The 23,286-nt window shown below is 36.4% G+C and overlaps 1 protein-coding gene across 1 annotated transcript in view; it reads right to left on the reverse strand.

The window, feature by feature from the left end:
- Positions 1-23,286, reverse strand: part of suclg2 (succinate-CoA ligase GDP-forming subunit beta) — a 312,117-nt gene that overhangs the window by 91,039 nt on the left and 197,792 nt on the right. Inside the window, exons 8-9 of the mRNA XM_072582505.1 lie at positions 21,546-21,707; positions 18,558-18,700 (exon numbers count right to left, since the gene is read on the reverse strand). Coding sequence (XP_072438606.1) covers positions 18,558-18,700; positions 21,546-21,707 — 305 coding nt within the window. The remainder of the gene's footprint in view (positions 1-18,557; positions 18,701-21,545; positions 21,708-23,286) is intronic.

The raw sequence follows: 23,286 nt of genomic DNA on the forward strand, positions 1-23,286 counted from the left end.
TATTGACAAATGTGTCGACTACGTATTGACTGCAATAGCATGTCCATGTGCTCTTTTGACATTGAGTGCTATGCTGATAAATTAGCTGGCAAAAATCCCATTGACATCTGACCTATGTCACTACATCATGGCAATCTGATGTACCACCTGCGTATGAAACTGTTGTTTTCAAACTCGTGAACCTCGCAACTCATGCTAATGAGTTCAGTTTCAATGACATCACGGACACCTAAATAGATGGCACTGCAATCCCATTAGGCTCAGCTCTTGCTTAATATCTTTGTTGGCTACTTTGATGGATAAGCATTAGCCTCCCATCCCTGACATAATTCCAATACGTCAATGACACATTTGTGATGTACGATTCTGCAGCTACATCATAGAATTTCTTTGTACAACTTGATAAACTCCACCCTGCAATCAAATATCATTGAAACAGAACAATCAAATGAGCTCCCCTTCCTTGATGTGTTAGTTAAAAAGTCAGAGGACAGATTCATAATTACTGTTTACCAAACCCTACTTTCACAATTCATATACATATTGGGATTCCAACAGTCCCATGCACTGTAAGATCAATCTTATTGATAACGTCATAAATAGGGACCTAGCCTCTGCTCACCATGTAAATTTTACACTGAAACAGGGCATATCAAAATCATCCTGTGTTACAACAGAAACCCTGATCAGATCAACCATGAATGCATATCATAAAAACTCATGATAGGGCCACATCCATCACTTTTAGCTTTGAGCTGTGCCCAGTCTACCTCAGGACAGGGAAGGTGTCTCAAAAAGATCAAGTAACAGGTGAAGCTAGCTGTCTGACGCTGCACTAAGCAGTATATTCAGGAGTGGTTTTCTCCAATAACTCTGTATTGTCACTACACCAAAAAGATGACTTGCATAATACTCAATTGAGTACCTTGATATTAGATTTTCAATGCTGGTGTAATAGGCCATACATCCCAACAACTGGCAGACCGTATCAAACAACATTCTGTTGATTATTTGCAGCTGGCAGCAAACCAATTCTGTTCAAATAGATCCGTGCCCACAAGCCTCAGAGTAGTACATCCACTATTACATGTAATCTTGCTGTTGGACTATATTAAATAATCTAGACTATGCTAAAAGTACACCAGAAATCATTTAAGATCATCAGTCAAACAGTGAGCTATATTTACACATACTAGAAGCTACACAGAAAGTTATACATGAACCTGTTTAATGTCAGCAAAAGAAATTTGTGAACTTCTTGTAAATCTCAGTAGCAAAGCCCTGATCAATCAGAATCCATGCACTCTCTTCCCATTCTGTATAAAATTACATCTCTTTTCTGCAGTTTGTCTTGTGTCCTAGTTCTGATGTATTCAAGATGAGAAGTTTCATCTTCTAGTCTCCTTTGCACAATGTTTAAGCTCCAACCACCAAGCATTTATGTTTGCAACTATAAAACTGAATTCAATTGATATTTGAAGTTATTTTAGAAATAATTATCATATTTTCAAATGTTGTAGTGAAGCACACGCATTATTAAATAGCAACTTCTTACACACAAGTGAGCAATGGACTATTGTCTCTAGAACTGCTCTTGATGTTTCAGTAATAAATCTCTCATACTTTGCTGGATTTGAAATAAAAACACTATTAGTCCACTAACTTCCAAATTTCTTATGAAAAACAGTAAGTCTGAAGCCAAAATAGCACAATATTTTAAAGCACTTTCACAAAATAAATATTAGCTCAGGTAACAGCGTAACTTACTTATGAGTTTGGTAAAATTCCAATACTTGTTAGACATGCTACCAAGTAGGCTTGCTCATACATTTTCCCATTCTATAGCCCTCACAATGCACAAATTCTGTGGCTGAATGTTGATGACACATTTGCAGGCAGCCACAAGTGCTACTGTGAATGGTCCAAAGAGGAAATGAGGTGTTGAATGATGTTCCTCTCTCCAGTTTTCCCTTCTTTAATTTAGGAAACACCGTAAATTGATTGATGTTGTGATTCAAAATTCAAATCCCAGCATAAACATCTGCTCAACTTTTATAGTTTCACAATTTATAATGAATTTCAGAAAAAGCTTGGATTCTTTGAAAGATTTTGTGTGTCACTGGACAGTTCTTGTGTGCAATGAATTTTCCTAAAGCTTTGAGTCTGCATTGCGAATAGTTCACGTGGGGAAGAACATCTGCCACCTGTCATTTTTGTCTACTCATATTGGATGGCATCCAGTTCATTCATCATCTTGCTTTAAGTATTCTGCGAAGACAGCTGTGACAAATTCTTCCAACCAAAATTCAAGAGACTTAAACAAAAAATGGCATTAAAGAAATGGAAGTAAATGCAAATAGTCTGATCTCTTCATTAACAGTATAACTGGTAGTGTTGCCCTCTTTTGCAGGCATGCTATCGTTGACCTGTTGCAGCAGTCAAAGAAAAACAATTAAGAAAAATTAAGATACTGATGCATTTTATGCAATGTAGCTTTTGATAGCCTAGATTAGATATGGTTTCCCAAATGAACTCTTTTTTTTTTCTATTCCTGTATGGTCACTTTTCAACAATTATCAATGGAGCAATGTTTGGATAGGCAGGCTCCTATTTTGGGATAAATTATTTATTTTTGCTGGAGTCAACTTTGCATCTGCTCTCAAATGTTTTACATTTGGTTTATTGTCTCATACAGCAAATATCATACTGATCTCATATCACGCTAAATCATAATCTCATCTTTCATCCGTTTAGTATCTTTACATCACTCTAATGTCAAACTTGATCCACTTAAACTGGAAAACTATAGTCTACATATTTCTTTCAGAAGATCAAGCCAGATTCCTAAATATAGCATAGAGCTAGAACCATCTGCAACAAACAGAGGATATGGGCCTACAATATTGAGATGGAGGTGGGGAGAAAAATGTCTAGTTATAGCACATCTGACTAAGGTCAATTAAAACGTTCAGCCATCACAATTAACACAAAAATTGGAACTGCCATATCTGCTTCAGACCACTGCATAATTATAATTTTGTATCAGAACAGAAAAGAAAAATACTATAAAATGTTATTGATTTCTTACTTAATACTTGCAAAGAAAATTGGCTAAAATGAACAAACAAATTAGGGAAATGCAACAAACAGATATTTCTGCAGTTACAGAACATCCATTTTTAGAATTACAATTTTTCATTTCGCAGTGAATAAAATGTATTCATACAGACATTACATTGAAAAAAGGAACACCTCTGGTTTCTTTTTCGTGGTAACTATTCATAGATTAATTTTTACACCTAATAGTAGACAGAATCAAGGTAGGAAACATTAACAATTCAATATATTATCCATGCTTTTAAAATAGGTCAAGATCGTTAACTGGCTAATCAAACAATATTTTATGACCCTTTGTACTAACTAGTTAGGTTCCCAGTCAAGTAACCTGTTTAATATTAATGAAGTGGAATAGCTAAAGGGATTCCAAAAATCACAATTTAAAAAAAGTTTTTAGGCCAATGGCACTCATGTGGAATTAATAATTTTGACGAAACATTAGTGAAAATGAATACCTCATGGTAAAGCAAGCTCATTTTGCAACAGATCTCACTGAAAAAGTAACAACGCTTGACTTTCACACATCATTAATGTGTCAGTTGGTCAGCAACATGTGAGAAAGAGTTACCCAATAAATTGTGATTTGCCAGAGGCTGACAACTAATTTGTGCTGCTCTCTCACTAGCTTTGCAAAAGTAACATTTCAGTCTTAACCTGCCCCATAATTTTTACAAAGTTGTTATGTTTGTTGTTATTTCAAGCATAAGCTCATCATTATGCTTGAAATGTCGACTGTCCTACTCCTCAGATGTTGCCTGACTGGCTGTGCTTTTCCAGCACCACACATTTTGACTCTGATCTCCAGCATCTGCAGCCCTCACTTTCTCCTATTTGTTGTAATTGTCCAATAAACTTGACAAAAAAAGTTAAGACTAGTAAAGTAAAACCACAGATTTAAGTGTAAGATAATTGGTAATGGTTGTCAATCAACCTCTCTTTCCAAAACGTAAAGAATTATAAGCACAGAGTAATATTCCTTCAAGTTATGAATTATTTTTGGAGATTATCAAGTTTAAAATGTTAAATGAGAAAACACTATCTTAATCCAACCTTTATTTTATGCCCTTTACCTCTCTTCCTGGAAATGAATTCATACCAAATTCACCAGATTCCCAGTCCTTCCTCTGTTTCTTTATAAATCTTTTAATTTAATTTGCTAAGATATGCTGTTTATCTCATTATTTAGTAAGCAACATCAGCTTGCAGCCACACTGGCAAGGATAAGTCTAACTAATGGGGCATGCTGCAAGATAGCCCAATACCAGGAAAATCTAGTACACCATGATCTATTATCTTGGCACTGACTCGATGGTCCTAAGCCAATTATATTTTTACAATCGCTTCACCTTTCTTGTTGACCACTGATGCTTAATTTTAATCTGCAAGATAAAAGCACAAACAAATAACCATGATTTCCAATAAGAAAGAAAAATCTTCTTTTCTTAACTTATTTGCTATTTAGCAAATCCTTCAAGATCCACAAACATATTCTCAATCTATGAATGTTGTGATGAGAATCTTGGGAGAAAAGAGTAAAAATAACATTTTGTTATAAAGTATCTCTGACGTTGCAGAAAAAGGCAATTTGGTCTTTTATATCTCCTCTCATGAAGAGTCATGAATTTCAGTTCCAGATCCTTTAATCAAAAGATGTTGATTAAAGATGTAGAATTTGTTTTAAAGCTTCAGTGTGCATTTCGATGTGCGTACAGTGGTCTAGATTCCACAGGCACACAGCAAAAAATGTTTAAAATAATAACATAGTGCAAAATTCTCTTAAATACCAATTATAACTTTTTAAAAAGATATAGTGGATTAGCTGTAAATACACATGACAAGTGGATAATTCAATATAAGCATACATTGCAGCAGAGAACAGCAGCTCATTTAACTAACATAGCCTCCAAGCAGACATCGTCCACAAATGGGAACCGAGAGGACAGATAATGTCATATTGAAGAAGAGACAGTACTGCAGAAAATCACTAATACTGCACAATTCAGCATACTTATTGTTTAAAAACAACTAAATGTTTCACATTAATGTAAAAAATGCCAACTTTGAAGAATTGTTGGCAAAATAGAAAGGATCAAAAATAAATGTAGCCAGTTCATAATGCACAATCATTTGCACATAATTCCAAATTAGATTAGATTAGATTAGATTCCCGACAGTATGGAAACAGATCCTTTGGCCCAACAAGTCCACACCGACCCTCCGAAGAGTAACCCACCCTGATCCATTCCCCTATCCTATATTCACCCCAGATACTATGGGCAATTTAGCATGGCCAATTCACCTGACCTGCACATCTTTTGGATTGTGGGAGGAAACCAGAGCACCTGGAGGAAACCCACACAGACACGGGGAGAAAGTGCAAACTCCACACAGACAGTCGCCCAAAGCTGGAATCAAATGTTCAAAGTTCCTTTCTTTTTATACATTCCCAAAATGAATTGTTGCAAAAATATAAACACTAATAACCTGAAAAGAACAGAACACATGTTATGGGTCAAGACTGATTCATGGAATTCTTACAGTGAACAACCTGGCACAGATTTTGCAACTGTGGGGGTAGTGAAACTGTCAACATTGTCATTATTTCTCCTCTGAAAATGACAGCAATTTGTGGAAGGTAATGAGTGCGTTTAATGTCTCAGTCTGCTGTCTGTTAGAATTCTTCAAAATTACTGATTATTTCTCCTGCTAAATTACATTGCTTTTTCTGAACATCAGAAGGTCCTTTTGAATTGTAGCATATTTAAACTATGTTTGCCTCAGAGACTGCAGTTGTGTTTGGATCAGCAATGAGCACTGTTGCCTCTTAGTCAACTACAGAATTCAGGTCTTGAAATATTAATCTATTATTTTTATGTATAAATCTATTAGTTATTCAAAATATAATCAAAGATCTGTTAGCTTACATTCAATGCTTTTCAGACAGTAAGGCAATAAAATCAAGTCGCACAAGTGCTTATTTAACAATCTAATGCATTTGAATTTCCTATAGAATAGAATATCCTTTATTGTCATGTGTACTCCAGTACAGAATTACAGGAGTACAGTAATAATACACATAATTTACAGCATAGAAACAGACCATTCAGGCCAACTGGTACATGCCAGCATTTATGCTTAATATGAAGCCCCCCCAGGAATTTGAAACAGGAGCTAAAATGGAGCATCATGTCAAGATTCAAGAATGACTCAATTCTTTAGGACCTAAGTATTATTAGCCTATGGCTTTGAAAGGGAAAAAAAAATCAATCAAAATAGGAGCTGTGCACATGCTCTTTGGATAATTACACCCTCAATCAGTTCTGTAGCCTATGAGAGACAAGCACAATCATACTGGAAATCAGCAGTTTAAAAATCTGGACTGGAGAGTCAGTGTTACAGGTGCCTCAGAGACTCCATTCATCTGTGCTATGTACGTAAAGGGAATCAATTGGACAATCACCAACAATTTTTTAATGGAAAGAAACCATTCATCAGCTGCGTGAATGCAAAGGAATTCACTCCAATTTATTGGCACATCACAGAGAGACCACTTATAGAGAATCTAAGAAAGCTTTGAAAGTTCAAGGGATCAAACGCACAGTGAATTTGTACTGGAGACAGGCTGTTTAAATGCTCCGAGTAGGAAGACATATCATTCCTCTTTCATTTTGATAATTGCAATGTAGTAGCATTTATCTTCAAATCAAACTTGGGAATACAGAAACAAATCTTCTGTAAAACCAACGTTACAATTTGTGTACAAATGGGCTGATGCAAGCCCAAGGTGTCTGTAAGTATAGCTGGACTGCCTCTTTTATTACATAAGTCAGGCAATTTTATAAAGTGAAACAAGATTTTATTTGGCTCAGGGGAAGATTTTTTGCTAATTCCAATTGTGCTCAAAATCTTAAATTTTATTAGGTGAATTTCCTGCATATGTCGAAAGTGCTTAAATACGCCATTAACAAAATTAATTTGATCACATTAACTCCTGGATCTCAAAGGTGCAGTTTATGATATCGTTTACATAACTGACGATAAATATTTTACATATTTATAGTTTCTGATTACTGGAGTATTAAAGGGAAATTTTATTTTAATTATTTTATCAAGTTCCCACTAGCTAATCACTAAAGCATTTCAACTGCTTCACCTCTTAACTATCTTACAGGCTTCAGATTAGTTATCACAAATTTAACCATAAAAAGTGTCAATTTGACCTACACCCAATAAAAGACTAACTGTAAGGAATTGGTTCCGTCCTATTCTCTCATCATGGCTAGAATACCAGGTTCAAGGGCTTCTTTGGTGTCTCACAATAATCTATCCTTGGTCCCTTTCTGTTTTTATTATATTCATTCACAGGATGTAGATGTCTCGGCTAGGCCAGCATTTATTGCCCATTCATAATTGCTCAGAGGGCAGTTAAGAATCAACCACATTGCTGTGGGTCTGGAGTCACATGTAGGCCAGACCAGGTAAAGGTGACAGATTTCCTTCCCTAAAGGGTATTTGTGAACCAGATTTTTTTTCTGACAATTGACAATGGCTTCATGGTCATCAATAGGCCCTTAATTCCAGATTCTTTATTGAATTCAAATTTCACCACTTGCCATTGCGGGATTTGAATCCAGATCCCCAGAACATTAGCTAAATTTCTGGAATAATAGTCTAGCAATAATACTACGAGGCCATTGCCTCTCCTAAAAGCTTCATCTAAAAGCTGTTCCTTGGTATCATTCAAAAAGACAATATTAGTTTTCAAACAGTGATGGCACCCAGTTCTACCTTACTACCACCTCTCTTGACTCTTCCAGTGTTGCTGAATTCTAAAGATTGCTTACCTAATATTCAGTACTGATGAGCAGTAATTTCCTCCACGTAAAACCGAAGCCATTATTCGCGTCCCTGGTACAAACTTCATTTCTTAGCTACGGGACTGCATTCTTATCCCTGGCTAAATCAGACTGCTTGCAAATTTAGTGAATATTTGACCACAAGATGAGCTTTCAACCTCATATTTATGACCTCCCAAAGATCACCTATTTCCACTTTTGTAACATTGCCTGTCTCAGCTCATTTGTGGCTCATTTAAGGGGCTATTTCAGAAAACTCAGAATAACTATATTCCCTCTTTAAAGGAATGGTCTAAGTACAGGACACATTTCTGTGGTTAAGACATTGAGGAAAGCATCAAATTTAAAGAAAAAAACACGTAACTGCACAGAGAAGTGGCAAGGCATATGGTTGTAATATAAAGAATGGTCGAGAATGACTGTCAGGATGGAGAAACTAAGAACACTAGAGAAAGCTTAGCTAGGAGTGTTAAATGGATAGCAAGAGGTCCTATTGTTTTTAAAAAGGAAAAGATTTAAGTGGAAGTCTACTTGAGAATTAGAATGGGGAATTAATAGCTGATAATTAGGAAGTGGCAGATGAAATGAATGAATATTTTTCTTCTGTCTTCCTATAGAAGATACAAAAATCAGGAGGTGAAAGGGATAGAGGAATTTGGTAAAATTACAATCAGTAGAAAAGCAGAGTAGAGCAAACCAATGGGGCTGCAGACTGACAAGTCTCTGAGTCCTGATGGACTTCGTCCTTGAATCCTCAAAGAAGTGATTAATGGGGTAGAAGATGAGATTCAGGGAAGTTTCCAGCAGATTGGAAAGTTCCAAGTATAACCGCTCTATTCAATGTGGAAGGGAGGCAGAAACCAGGAAACAATACGCCAGTTTACTTTAACGCTGTCATGGGAAGTTATTAGAGTCGATCAGTAAAGGTATTACAGCTAAGCACTTCCAATAACTCAAGTAATCAGGGAAAAAATCAGTATTATTTTGTGGCAATCACATTTAACCAATTTGTTGGAGTTGAAAGAGTAATAGGCACAATGGATAAAGGACAGCTGTAGATGTACTGTACCTGAAGCTCCAGAAGGCATTTTATCATGTCCTACATCAAAAGGTTATTGTGGAAAATAGTAGCTCATAGAATCGGGGTAATATATTGGCATGGATAGAAAATTGACTGACTGGCACAAAGCAAAGTATATACGAGTAGGTTTTTGACTAGCAGAATAAGATGAGTTGCATTCTGCAGGTGTCAGTGCTGCAGCCTGAACATTTTTACAAGTTACAACAATGACCTTGACAAGGGGAAGAAAGGTCTGGTAGCTAAATTTGCAGAAGAAACAAAAATAGGTAGGAAGGTATGTTGTGGAGCGCATGGGAGTTTGCAGACACATACAAATAGGTTTAGTGAGCGGGCACAAATCTGACAGATGGAAAATAAGGTAGGAAAGTGTGAAGTTGTTCACTTTTAGAGGAAGAATGACAAAGCATATTATTTAAATGGAGAACAACTGTGGAATTCTCAGGGGAGATATTTACGTGCTCCAGCGCAAGAGTCACAAAACATTAGTATGCAGGAACTGAACACAATCAAAAGGCTAATATGATGTTATCCTTTACTGTAAGAGAAATTAAACATATACATAAGGATGTTATGCTTCAGTTTTACAAAGCATCAGTGACACCACATTTTGAGTGGTGTATGCGGTTTTGGTCACCTCGTTTAAGGGAGGATGAAAATGCATTGGAGACAGTGTCAGAAGAGACTTACTAGATTGATACCTGAAATGAGTAAATTATCTACAAAGGAAGATTAGACAGGCTGAGTTTCCATTTGAGGGGTGATTTTATTGAAGTGTACGAGATTTCGATTAGTCCTGACAAGTTGAAAGTGACAACAATGTTTTACCTTGTGGGTTAGTCCAGAATAGGAGGCACAATTTTAAAGTAAGGGGTCACCTCTATGAAGAGAGGTGGTGATTTGTTTTGTTTCTCTCAGTGGGTTGTGTGACATTGGAACTCTGTTTCAAAAGGTGATGGGAGCAGAGCCATTAATAGCTTTTGAGGCAGAGATAGGCCAATTTTTGTTAGGCAAAGCTTACTTGGGGGAGATGGAAATGTGAAATTCAAACACAATCAGATCAGCCTTACGGGACTGAATGCAGGAGCAGGTTCAGGTACTGAATGGCCTACTTTTGCTTTTAATTTGTACACTCAAATGAACCCCTCATTTGGTACTTAGTAGCTCTAAATTTGAATGTTTCAATACCATCTTGCTGGTCTCGCACGTTCTATCTAGTGTAAACTTCAGATCATTTTGCTGCCATGTCTCAACTTGTACCAAATCTTGTTCACCTATCACTCCTGTGCTCATTTCTCTTGCATATGCGTCTGGTCAAGCAATGTCTTGATTATAAAATTCAAATCCTTGTTTTCCAGTCCATTCAATGGCCTTGACCCTCTTTCTCCTAATTTCTTCCACCTCCCCAAACCAAGATATCTGTGCTCTTTTCCATGCTCTCCACAATCCCTGATGTTAATTGCTCCATCATTGGTGACTGCTTTTAGCTGCTGTGGCTCTAAGCTCTGTAATAGTCTCCCTACACCTTTCTACCTTAATACACTCCTTAAACTGCTGTGCCCTTTTTTTGTCTTCTAAACCAATACCTCATGTAAGACAGCGTCATATTTTGCTATGATGTGTTTCGCTACCCTGAAAGATGCCAATAATAAATAAGTTGCTGTAACTGAAGACATTTTCTTTGAGAGGACTAAGATTGGTGATGGCAAAATTTTTTAGTACAGAATTTATCTTTTCACTTGAAATATCAAATTAAGTGACAGATGCACACATCATTGAGAAAATGGTATTCTAAAACTCCAGGTACACAAATGTAGAGGTCTGCATGAGATGAACAGAAAGATCTCTCTATCTCCACAGTCACTCAGTGAGGGCTATAAGCTTCCCCCAGGGGCAGGAGGGAAAAAGAAAGAGGATGGTGGCATAAAACGGGAGTCAAAGAGCAACATATTGAAAAAGCCTTTTGCAAACGGTGAGGAAGCTGACAAGGTGGAGGTATTGAGGGAACTTTACTCAAAAGTGACAACAGACTGGACTGAAAGGACATTATCCAGAATTGACAATAGGACTGAAGTATTCTGTTGACACCATTATAAGTTGCAAAATGAAAAACTACAGGTGAACTTTGATCAAGGCAGAAGTAGATAAGATCAGAAGAAATTCAATGTAATCTTTCCACTGTTCACTGATGCTTGAGAAGCGCAGACTTACAATTTTAACTTCATGATGTTTCAACGTGCCACAAATTAGGCTTCCTTCAAAATGAATCCACATAAATAATAATCTTCAGTTCAGCATCATATGTGCTATACTACCTGACATGACACACCACGTAGGTCTGATACCAGGTGATACCACAGCCGAATGCTGTACTGACAATCATTACTTAGATAGCTTGGTGGCTGCTGAAAGCATACAATGACATAATTAAGGTGATCACCACAATATTTATTAAAAGAGAATTTCTGGACCTTTTCCTTTAAGGTTTGCTGGGAACTTACAACTTGACCATGTGAGAAGTAGCACAGCAGTGAGATATAGCTCTCCAAATCCTATCATCCTCAATTTGTTTTTACTTCAATTGTTTCTGAAAAATATGCTCCCTCATTGTGAAATGCCTAATCCTTATTTTCATGGCTTGGGCTCCAGCTTTTGATTTAATGTACAAACCTTCATTAGGTCACTGACACAGATTCTCATAAATATGACGTGTTGTTTTAGAGGCTAAACTCTATTATTATTTTAGGCTACTACACAAAATAGCTGAGACCAATAATTGTAGTTTGGGTTTCAAACAGGCAGTGCCCAATTAACATTTCTTGATTCCTATCTGTAAACTGAATGGAATTTTGACCAGTGAGTTCTCTACATTATGGATACCTCCATATGTGGAATTAATTCCCAGATGTCAGAAATTCAATGCTTAGAAAATGGGAAGAGCATGAATTACATGTCTTGATCATGTAAAATAATATGGTTATTTTTAAAAAGTAGCAGGCAAGTTTTACAGCACCAGTTCTGAGGAAGGGTTACTCCACCCAAAAAGTTAACTCTGATTTCTCTCCACAGATGCTGCCAGACCGGCTGAGCTTTTCCCGCAGTTTCTATTTTTGTCTCTGATTTATAGCATCTTTCAATTTTTATTCACAATACCTGACTGTATACCTCTGGGAGGTACGATATCACTTCATTCCAGAAATCAGGTTGGGCTTTGTCTTTAGATTTACACTGCCAGTTTTGCATTGATATAGCACTAATGTCAAACTTGTCATGTAAATGTATCCTTAGATGTAGTGAGGTATTTTGTTTTTTAAAAAAAAATCCTATTAGAAATAGTTAAGAATCACCAAAATGTTATTTTGGTATGGCCTACTCAAAGGTGACTTCTCACGTTAATTTTTAGGTAATGAATAAAGAATTTGAAATTACAGATTTGGTAATACACAGGCAGATAAGATAATTCAATTAAATGTGCTTTACAGTTCCTAAAATGAGGGGCTACACTGCAATAGTGAATGATCTTCATGATCAAAAATACTATGTCCTAAGTACCAACCATAAGGTGCAAGTCAAGTTATATGAAAACATAAATTACTTTTTAATTATATAACTAAATGCAAAGTTAATGAAGCTCACCTAATTTAATTCTCTGCCATAAATTTCTGTATAATAGAAAAATTGCAAATTGATTATAAAGTATTTAGTCCTTCCTTATTAAGATTAACAGCGTGAATCTGACAGTACATCAAGTTTTATATGATTCTGTACTGTTTTACCTTGATGAGTTTAATTAAAATCATAAGTTAAAAAATTAATATCTCATCCTAATGGGAAATAATCGGTACCAATTTTCATTCTTGCAAGAATTTTCTATTACCCAAAATTGAGCATATATCATAGTGACATACCATTACACAACTTATTATAATCTTGTGATGATTTGATAAGAATAGCCATTATTGCACAAGGTTGTTTTCTTATGCCCGATCAGTGAGCAGATGGTTTGGGCCTATTCATGAGCTTGCCAATCAGAATGATCTCATAGCATGTGGAAATATGGGAATCCCAAAACACACACTGACCAGTGTACATAGGTTTTTGATAAGTTGCACTAGAGAACTCATTGGTAGATTTCTCAACTAATACTTCAAGAAAAGGGATGTTGTCTGATTGTTCTATTTCACTGATAAGAGGTTATTGGTCATTCAATTAAAGTTGCATTTCTCATGGTAACTAAAAGAGATTTTATCAAGATATGGACCTTGAGGGGATCTCATGGCAATGTCATCTAGATGGGGATATAAGATGTCGTTAGAACTAAACTCAATTGCAAAATAACAAAGTTTATGCATTTGATAGACACAGATTCAGACAGGTGGCACTGCTAGATTGCCATGATATAGTGACATGATGCAAACATCAATGGCTCCCTTGAGCAGCACGTTGGTAAATAAACTAGCAACGTCAAAAGATCACACAAATATGCTATTGCTGTCAATATAAGGCCTTGCATGGTCTTTGCGAAAGTGAAGTAATCCTCCATGGTATATGTGGGAAATCTCATTCAAAACAGGTTGCAACAGCCCACTAAAGCATTTGGCCAATTCAGGTTATGTACAGCCAGTCAAAGATTATATAGGTCATGAAGGAACTTTGGCCTTTTTTTTGTGTTTTGGACAACCTATACATTCATGGATGCATGAGCTGTAAAGATAAATCATATCATATATATCATGAGGCAGGTTGACATCCTTTCACAAGTCCCATAAGTGTCTCTGCAACTTGCTGTATTGTCATTTAGAATGGCAGGCTCCATCAGTATAAACGAAACCATCATTGAGTATAGCGTGCATTTTACTACTGTAGTCATTTTTGTTAAGCATGACGGGAGGTCCCTGGTCATATTTATTTACATGTGCATCAAGGTTACCTGGAACCCACATAACAATGCCAGTTTCACCTTCATCCTCCTTTTCCCCCACCATTAGTGGCCAAGTCCTAATTTGTCCGACTCTTACTTAGCATTCGGTAATCAGAATCATACGGTAATTTTAAAAGAAATTGCTGCATTTTCCACAGGAAACGTGAAATGTCAATTAATGACATACTGACATGAATGCAGCCACAGTGTACTAAAGACACTTTTGTCATTGATTCCTTTTTCAAGAAAACAATCATGATTTACCAGTTAATATTAATCTTCAATTCATGATATCTTGATAAATATTTCACAGGAATTTATCATTAAACACAAATAAAAAAGTAAAATCCTAAACCTGATAATCCTAAATTGTACTGACACTTGTATTCTTTTCTATACTAGTTAGAGCAAATATTCCACTGTATCAGTTCCAAATTAGATGTGCAACACAACATAAGGTATCAGAATCCTGCATTTACAGGTGGAAAATATCAGAGCTTGATTTAAATGTGAAGTAGATTTGCTTTACATACGATTAGAGTTTTTTTTAAAACTCTCTTCATGTACATTACATTTCATATCATCCACCTTAGTCAGATTTCCTCAGTAACTCTGTCCAGGTTCCTGACATTGACAATTTTGAAGCAATCATCCAGAGATATACAAGACAATCTGATATGATTCACTCTTCTATTTTTACTCCTTTTGTGTGGGAAAATGTCTGACCTTTATTTGATTCAAATTGTGGAAATGAATTAAGAGAAATTATTACAGAATATTACAGTATGTTGCTTTCATTAGTGAAACTATCCATAAAATAGTTGAAAAATCCTCTATTTAAACTTGAAAGAATATTATATAATGAATTGGTAGCCAATTAGTGGTTTAGTTGATATACCTGTGCAGAAATGCATTAGAATTCTGACAAAAGATGACATGCAAATCTTCACTGATTTCATATGAATATGGGGAAGTGAGGGCCGAGAGTATTAAGGTAATGTTCTGGGGATATGGGTTCAAATCTCGCCACAACTGATGGAATTTGAATTCAGTGAAAATCTGGAAATATGAGGTGAATGATGATCATGAAACCATATTAGATTGTTGCAAAAATCCTTCCAGGGAAGGAAACTGCCATTCTTACCTGGTCTCCAGATCTATAGCAATGTGACTCCAACTGCCCTTTGAACAGTTATGAATGGGCAATAAATAAAGCCAGCAACACCCGCATTGCATGGTGAATGCAAAGAAAAACTGCTGAATTGAACAACTCATATTGTTCACTTACAGAATGCATTTCCATTGGGACTAGCAACAATATCAAACCATAATATAAAATTTGTTCACACATTCTATTATCAGAAAACTTAATTAGCTTCCAAAAAAATGTACGACTAAGATTCTAGGTTTTACAGCATACTGTAAAATTCCATATAGAAGATAATTTCTGAATTACCTTTCATAATTTGTTCCATTAAGAAGAAATTCAACAGTCTGTACATTATTAATGGTACACAGTTTAGTTAAATTTATCCACATGTTTTTCCAGGCTGCAAGGTAGCAGGCTCCCACAGGGACATGATATGGCATAAATCTCATGAGTAGGTTGGAAGAATATACAATAAAATGAATTGGATTAAAATCATGTAAAATTATTCCATTAGTTCAAATGGAAAAGAATTTACTTTAAGTTAAACTTATTCAAGTACCTTGTCTCCCTTCAATATAAATGGTTTAATCATCCAAAAGCTGAATGACAGAGAAATTTCATGCCCTGTTCACATTTTCTTTCCAGCAACACCTTACAGATAATTTTGAAAATTAATACAATTAATTTGCAATTGAGCCAAGCAAGACAGAAGCCCTTCAAGGAGAGTGGATTCATCCCTAACTCACCACCTCCAGAGGGAGAGTGGAAAGCTTAAAAAAAACCCTTCCAATGTTCCATATACAACAGAAAAGGACGGAGGTAATGGAGTATGTAAAAGGTGCAGTATGTTCGAAATGGGACATCAGTTCTGAGTAATGGCTACAGGAAATGCATGCTTTGAAAGACAAAGGTGATAAAGTTTCAAGCAATCATATACTGTACATTAGCCTTTCAGCAATTGCTCTGACATATCTAAAACTAAGCTACTATATCAATTGTGCAGTCAGTTTTTAAATTTATCTTCAATATATATTTAAGATTTCCCTATTTCCTACACAACGAAACTCTTTTTAGAGAAGTAAATTTAAGTCAGTAGCTACAAATTGTTTTGACTATCCAGATTTTTAATAAAACTGCCACAAGGTGAAGTTGAAAATACTGTTGAAATCAAAAACTTGCAAATATAACGCACCAATAGCATACTGAAAGGTTCATTCTCTCAAATTACGAAATTTTGAAAGGAGTTGGAATCAATATAAATGAGAATGCAGGAGATACTAGCTTTGTTACTTAACCTGCCTTCTACCTCTATTCGCGATGTGGCAACATTATCAAAACCTGAAATTGTAATTTTTCTAATGAACAAGTTTAATCTTGGTATACTGTATTAGAGAGAACATGACCTTCTACTGCTTATTCCAAAAGATACTAAGTGTTAAACTATCCTATCATTCCAAACAGATTTAAACTTGCAATATTTTTTCAAAATCATATCATACAAAGCAAGAAAATTATGCACATCAGTTCACAAAGAATTACAATTCACTTTTTTAGAATGGATTGTTTACGTTTTGAGAATGATAGCATTTTTGGGATGGCAATCCCTTACAGAATTTTAATGATACCACAGGCAACGTTATTACTATGTTAACACAGTCTTCCTGTGTGCTTTGAATTGGGTAGACAAGCATCTGTTTAGGCCTTGTTTTCTCGGCCCCTGTCCAGTTCAGACCTTCAAAAAGGCAGATTAGTCTTTAACTACACAAATCACTAAATCTCTACACTAAATCATCAAAATAATCAACATCTGGAGCATCCTCTCTGCACGATTGGAACGAGTTTGTTCAGACATGGGTAGTAACCTTTAATCTTCAGTCAGGTGCACCCTACTTATTATGTGGACCAGAGTGTTCATTTTATCACATCCTTTATAATAGACTGCAGCATTTTACCTCCTACTGATGTTAGGCTAAATAGAGCCTCCAGAACTCCACCCTAATTTCCACCTTTTAGGTAATTCCATGTCTAGTTCCTCCTTTACAGTTAATGGTAGGGCCCTGGGTAATTTTATCCAACAGAAAGACCCATGGCTCAGGTACATAGCTCTTTGAAAGTTGCATAACAGGTAGGCAGGGTGATTAATAAGGTGTTTAGCATGACTGACTTCATTGCTAAGACCATTGAGTATAGGAATTGGGACACCACACTGAGGGTGTACAGGACTTTGGTGATGCCACTTTTGAAATACTGTGTACAGTTCTGAACACCATGCTATGGAAAGGATATTACTAAATTGGAGAGGTTCAGAAAGGATTTACCAGGATGTTGCCAGGACAGAGAGTTTGAGTTATAAGGCTAGGCTGGGACTTCTTTCACTGGAATATGAGGTTGAGGGGTGATCTTTTATAGAGATTTATAAAATCAGAGGGGCACAGATAAGGTGAATAGCAAAGGTCTTTTCCCTCGGGAGGGCAAATTCAAAACTAGTGGGCATATTTTTAAGTTGAGAGGACAAAGACTTAAAAGACATCTGAAGGATAATTTTTTTCACAAAGAGGATAGTTTAATATGTGGAATGAACTGTCAGAAAAATTGGTAAACGCAGCTACAACATTTTACAGATATTTGGAAGGTACATGAATAGGAAAGGGTTAGAGGAATATGGGCTAAATGAAGGCAAGTGGGACTAGTTTAGTTTGGGAAAATTGGTCAGCATAAATGAATTGGACTTCAGGGTCTGTTTCCATGCTGTACAACTCTACGACTCTATGGTGTTACATTTGTCACTGTCCAGTCTGCTGATACTGTTCCAGGACCTGCAGCATTTGGGAAGATGACAACCAATGCATACACTACTTACATGCCCACTTCCTTTAGTGCCCTGTAAAGTAGATTAAATCAGGTCCTTGGCTTGTCAGCTTTTAGTTCCATTAATTTCTCGAGCATTACATTTTTAAAAAATTGATACTAATTTCTTTCAATTCCTCCTTCCCAAGAGACCTCAGCTTACCTAGAATTTCTGGGAAAGAGTAGCATATATAATGGAACAGTAAATTTTGGTGAACATCACAGATAAACTATGTGGACTCACATTTAGATTTTTATTTCCCCTGTTAGTATTAAGCAAAGTCACAGTGAATGGTTAGCACTTTCCCAATTTACAAATAAGCTCTATGTGAATGCATAAATTTATAGACAAATAATTTTGTGGCCACAGTACAATATTATATAGATAATTACAGATCACTGGTGTTCATGAAAACGCACATGCATTAATCATTGAACAAGTATTTGTGTATTCTGTGTTTAATTAAAATAATTTCATTAAAATTTAAATTATTTACAAATCCTTAAATAACTGCCAGTGCAAAAACACTTGCTATTATACATTCCTTTCTCCTAATAAAAGTTTTGTTTACAAATATGTTGTCTTACCTTGGGATCCGCAGTTAGTAGTTTAAAGGCTTGGTACACTTGATTCTCTTGTACACCACCGCCCAGATCAAGAAAGTTTGCAGGTTTTCCTCCATGAAGTTCAATGATATCACAAGTAGCCATTGCAAGGCCAGCTCCATTAACTGTTTATAACAGAGATATCATCTCTTACCATCTTGCAAGGCATCATATTCTAGCTCATCAGTTATTTAAATACAGAAAGGCATACAAGACTAGTTTGTTTTAAACAGTTTCATTAGAAAATTTCAAGTTTTAGCAACACTGACGAAAGAAGGAGACTTGCATGAAAGATGGACCAAAAAGGCTGAACAGGCTGATACTGTTGTCAGACTTAAATATAAGACAACCATTTCTAGTCATATCAGCAATTCAACAGTACTTTCTCGACAAGAGATGCAAGTCTAAAGACAGTCTCTTTTCTTAATCCTTGATTGATGAAAAATACAGAAGTGCATCTTCACTTAAAAAGTGAAAATTTCAGAAAATAAACCATATAAAGAAGTGTAAATAAATACATTTACTGGTAAACAGAGATCCGACAACATAAAAAGGGATTATTTAGATTAATGGACAAATACAAAAACAAAACCATTTTCACAAATGGGCTAGATGTATAGTCAGCATCCATTCTCAGAATTCACAAACTTTCAACATAACAGAAAGGAAGCACATGTTCCTGCAAGTATCCCATATTAGTGTAGGCAACTGTGTTGGTAGCAGGAGTGTATATTGGAATTGCATTAACCAGTGAACAGCTTACTTAGTTTTCTGAGGTTCCAGCAGGATCTGTTTGTAATTTTGATAAGCCCTAGTGCCACATACTGAACTCACCTAGCAACCTAGCAACATGTGAGAAAAGACCCCTCAGAAATGCTACATAAAGGGATCATTAAGTCTACATCAACATGATTAGAGATTAGATTACTTACAGTGTGGAAACAGGCCCTTCGGCCCAACAAGTCCACACCGCCCCGCCGAAGCGCAACCCACCCATACCCCTACATCTACCCCTTATCTAACACTACGGGCAATTTGGCTTGGCCAATTCACCTGACCTGCACATCTTTGGAGTGTGGGAGGAAACCGGAGCACCCGGAGGAAACCCACGCAGACACGGGGAGAATGTGCAAACTCACACAGTCAGTCGCCTAAGGCGGGAATTGAACCCGGGTCTCTGGCGCTGTGAGGCAGCAGTGCTAACCACTGTGCCACCGTGCCGTCCTCTCTGATATCAAGACCGAGACAACACCCAGGCTTGTTTTGATAAAGGAAAATAATATTTGGGCCACACAACAGCTCTGTGATGACTATCTCCAACATGAGAAAATAGAAACATCTCTCATACTAATATCTGATCATCACTATTCTGAGGATCACTGTCAGTTAGACTCTTAATCGGGTCAGCCTCAGAAACGCGGGTACCAACAAGGTTGGTCAATTATGAGAATTCTGTGATGACAGACTTGCCTCCAACTTCCACAAAGCCCTTCCAAAGATTACATGATAGAAGTCCAGAGATCTGAAGAAGGGTCATTGGACCAGAAACATAATTTTGCTTTCTCTCCGCAGTCAGGTAGATGGGTTACCTTTAGGAAAGCTAGGAGAGGTAGGCAGGTAGTGTAGGACTCTCGGCTGGTTATCCGCTTCTCAAATAAGTATGGCACTTTGGAAAATGTAGGGGGTGATGGATGCTCAGAGAAACATAGTACTGACAGCCAGGTTTCTGGTACCCAGACTGGCTCTACTACAATGAGGAGTATGTCAGATTCCAAGTGATTGAATGTGATAGAGGACCTTTTAGTCAGCGGCACACCGAGACATCTGAATGGTGTGTTGCTTCCCTGGGCCAGGGTCAAGGATGTCTTGGAGAGGGCACAGAGTGTTCTCAAAGGGAAAGTGACCAGCAGGAGGTTGTTGTACATGTTGGCACCAATGGCATATGGTTTCTTGCAGTTTTCTAACATGTGACATTCCCACATTGAACACTGAAAAGATGTTATGCTAGGTTATGTGTTAGGGAAAGAGTGGCATTCGCTTAGGAAGATTCTAACATGATAGCCTGTGTAGCCTGATGCTTGTAGCTGCAGTTACTGTGACAGTCAATCAGACAGGTAATGATATAAAATTACAAAACATTTACAAATGTGAGTTTTTAATTCTAATCTAATGCCACCTATGTGCCCTCAAAAGGTTTTCCTTTTCATTTCCTTCCCACTACAGGAATTGGAAAGGGTTATTAATGGCTGGCAGTGATTAAACTGATGCACATCTGGGCTTTAAATATGGCACTGGCAACAGAAATCCTGGAAGATCCCAGCGAATGCTTCTACAAGATAGTGCTACAGAGATGTGATAATCTGTAATGAAGTGAACAGTGCAGAATTGCTTGAGACAACCCTCTAGAATTCACATACGGAAAAGCCTTCTATCAAATTCCGCAAAATTTTAGTAAATTTCAGTCCTTTGTGCTGAAATTGTGGATGAATTGGAGCGTATATGAGGAATTTAAAATGACTCTATAGGCTCATCCAAAAATGAAGTAGGAAAAGAAGGTACTGGAGTTTTGTCAATGAAGGGACTAAGCTTACAATTTGGTAATGAATAGGATTGGCAGTTTAAACCTTAGTTCGCTATTGAACAGAGTATAGATATTGGGAGGAAGGTTATGTATCATTTCATAATGACCAAGTAAGTTGTCTTTGGTCTTTCCAGTGTTTAACTAAAAACGCAATGACAATAACTCAACAATTTGAAACTCAAACTGACTAAAAACAAAATTCAACTGACAAACATGTCATCATATTATCGAAGAAAATTACTAAGACAGCTACTTTCAACAAAAATATTTTACAATTGCTTCTGGGTATATCAATAAAGGATCTCTCTTTTTAATACAGCAAAGAAATATTAGATCTTCCATTCAATTAAAAATCCTTTCCAATAGCTTAACTCACATGCTACACTTACCAAAGCAAGCAATATTTCCGTCCATACCGACGTATTTGAGGTCATACTTTGCTGCTTCACATTCCAAGGGATCACTTTCTGATTCATCATTCTGAGAAAAAATTTCCTTCTGTCTGAATTCTGCATTGTCGTCAAAGTTGATTTTGGCATCGAAGCAAACAACTGAAAGGCCAAGATAGGGATGAGTTTTAAAAATAACATTTATAATTTTTTTTTCAAAAAGCACCTCCATTTGAATATCTATGAATGGTTCATAAGTTATTTGCTGCAGAGAGTTAAAAGACACTGTATTTTTGATTTGGATAAAATAAAACTACACAAACTAAAGTATGTGACATACTGTATTTTAGGTCTCTTTACTGACCCATTCAGAGCTCTATATTTATTAATACCATGTCTCCATTCATTCATTCATTACTCTTTACTAACTCACTCACCAGTGCACTATGTTTATTATACTGTATTTCATTCATTCATTCATTAAACCTTTGTAGTAAATTTTACTATTACAAGATAGACGAAATTAAAACACCCCTTCCAACCCACTACTGCCTCTTCACACCTTCAATCTGTATCATCCCATGCTGCAAGCAGTGTTTAGATTTGTTTCTACATCAAAAGATACTCCCGAATAAGTGATAATATTCTCACCTGTTCAGAACAATGCCACCCCCGCAACTGTGTCTCCACAACTCACCCGTAATTATGGGACGATTATACCATTAATCAGCCCTTAATAACAGTCTCTTGGGACCTGAATAAAGTCCAGAACATCAAACAGTTTCCTCAACTAGTATGCAACTGTTAAATACATATTAAATAGGGCTGCTATTCCATTTAAGAAACTTACTACCAAAACGGCACTTCCATGACTATAACCTGGTGTTGTGTCTTTTATAACTTTGTATACCCCAGTCCAACAGCAGCATCTCCAAGTCATGAGTGAATGAGAACTGTCAAACTGACAACAGCAAATAAAAACTCACAACTCTATACTTTTATTAAATGCGTGTAAAAGTTCTAACTTTTTAAATCATGTAGGTCTAGTATTTTTACTAACGTGTACTAACTTATAGGACAAAAGGACTAACACCTCGTATTTATGCAAATTCAGACTGGACAGACATTCTAATCCCATCAGGAGAAACAGCGAACATTTAACAAGTGTTTGAAACATCTCCTGCTTCCCCAGGACAGAAGTCATGCAACCCTTTTTCAGTATCTGCAGTATTTTGCCTTTATTGGTAGATTTATTTTAAAAATGATTTTTAGCCAACTCCTGCTTTGGCCAGTCTCTTTTCAATATATTTAATACAAAGGATGCAAGCTAAGTCTCTGAAATTTAGCTTACGAATGCAACCAATTTAAATGCCATTCATATATCATTTTTAAAGGGGCTGAACGTTATGGATCCATTAGGAGCATCCCTAGTAGTAGACAGTAACAAAACAATTTGTTTATTCCGATCACTAGGTCTAAGCTCTAATCACAGCCCTTAAATTTTGGTCCAATCTTAGAGTTGTAGATGATAAAGTGAAGCAAGAAACTGTTTTTTCCCCAAACCATGATTTTATTTAGTATTTGTAATATAAAACTTGACTTGATTCAATGTGTCACTGATATCTTATAAAAAATCTGAAATTAAATTTTTCATTTCTATATTGCTGTATATATTTCCAAAGGCACTGCTTCAAGGAATCTAGTTAAAACCGCCACTGGTTAGAAATACTGGTTCCTTTAA

This window comes from Chiloscyllium punctatum, chromosome 12 (assembly GCF_047496795.1).
Source record: "Chiloscyllium punctatum isolate Juve2018m chromosome 12, sChiPun1.3, whole genome shotgun sequence".
NCBI lineage: Eukaryota > Metazoa > Chordata > Chondrichthyes > Orectolobiformes > Hemiscylliidae > Chiloscyllium > Chiloscyllium punctatum.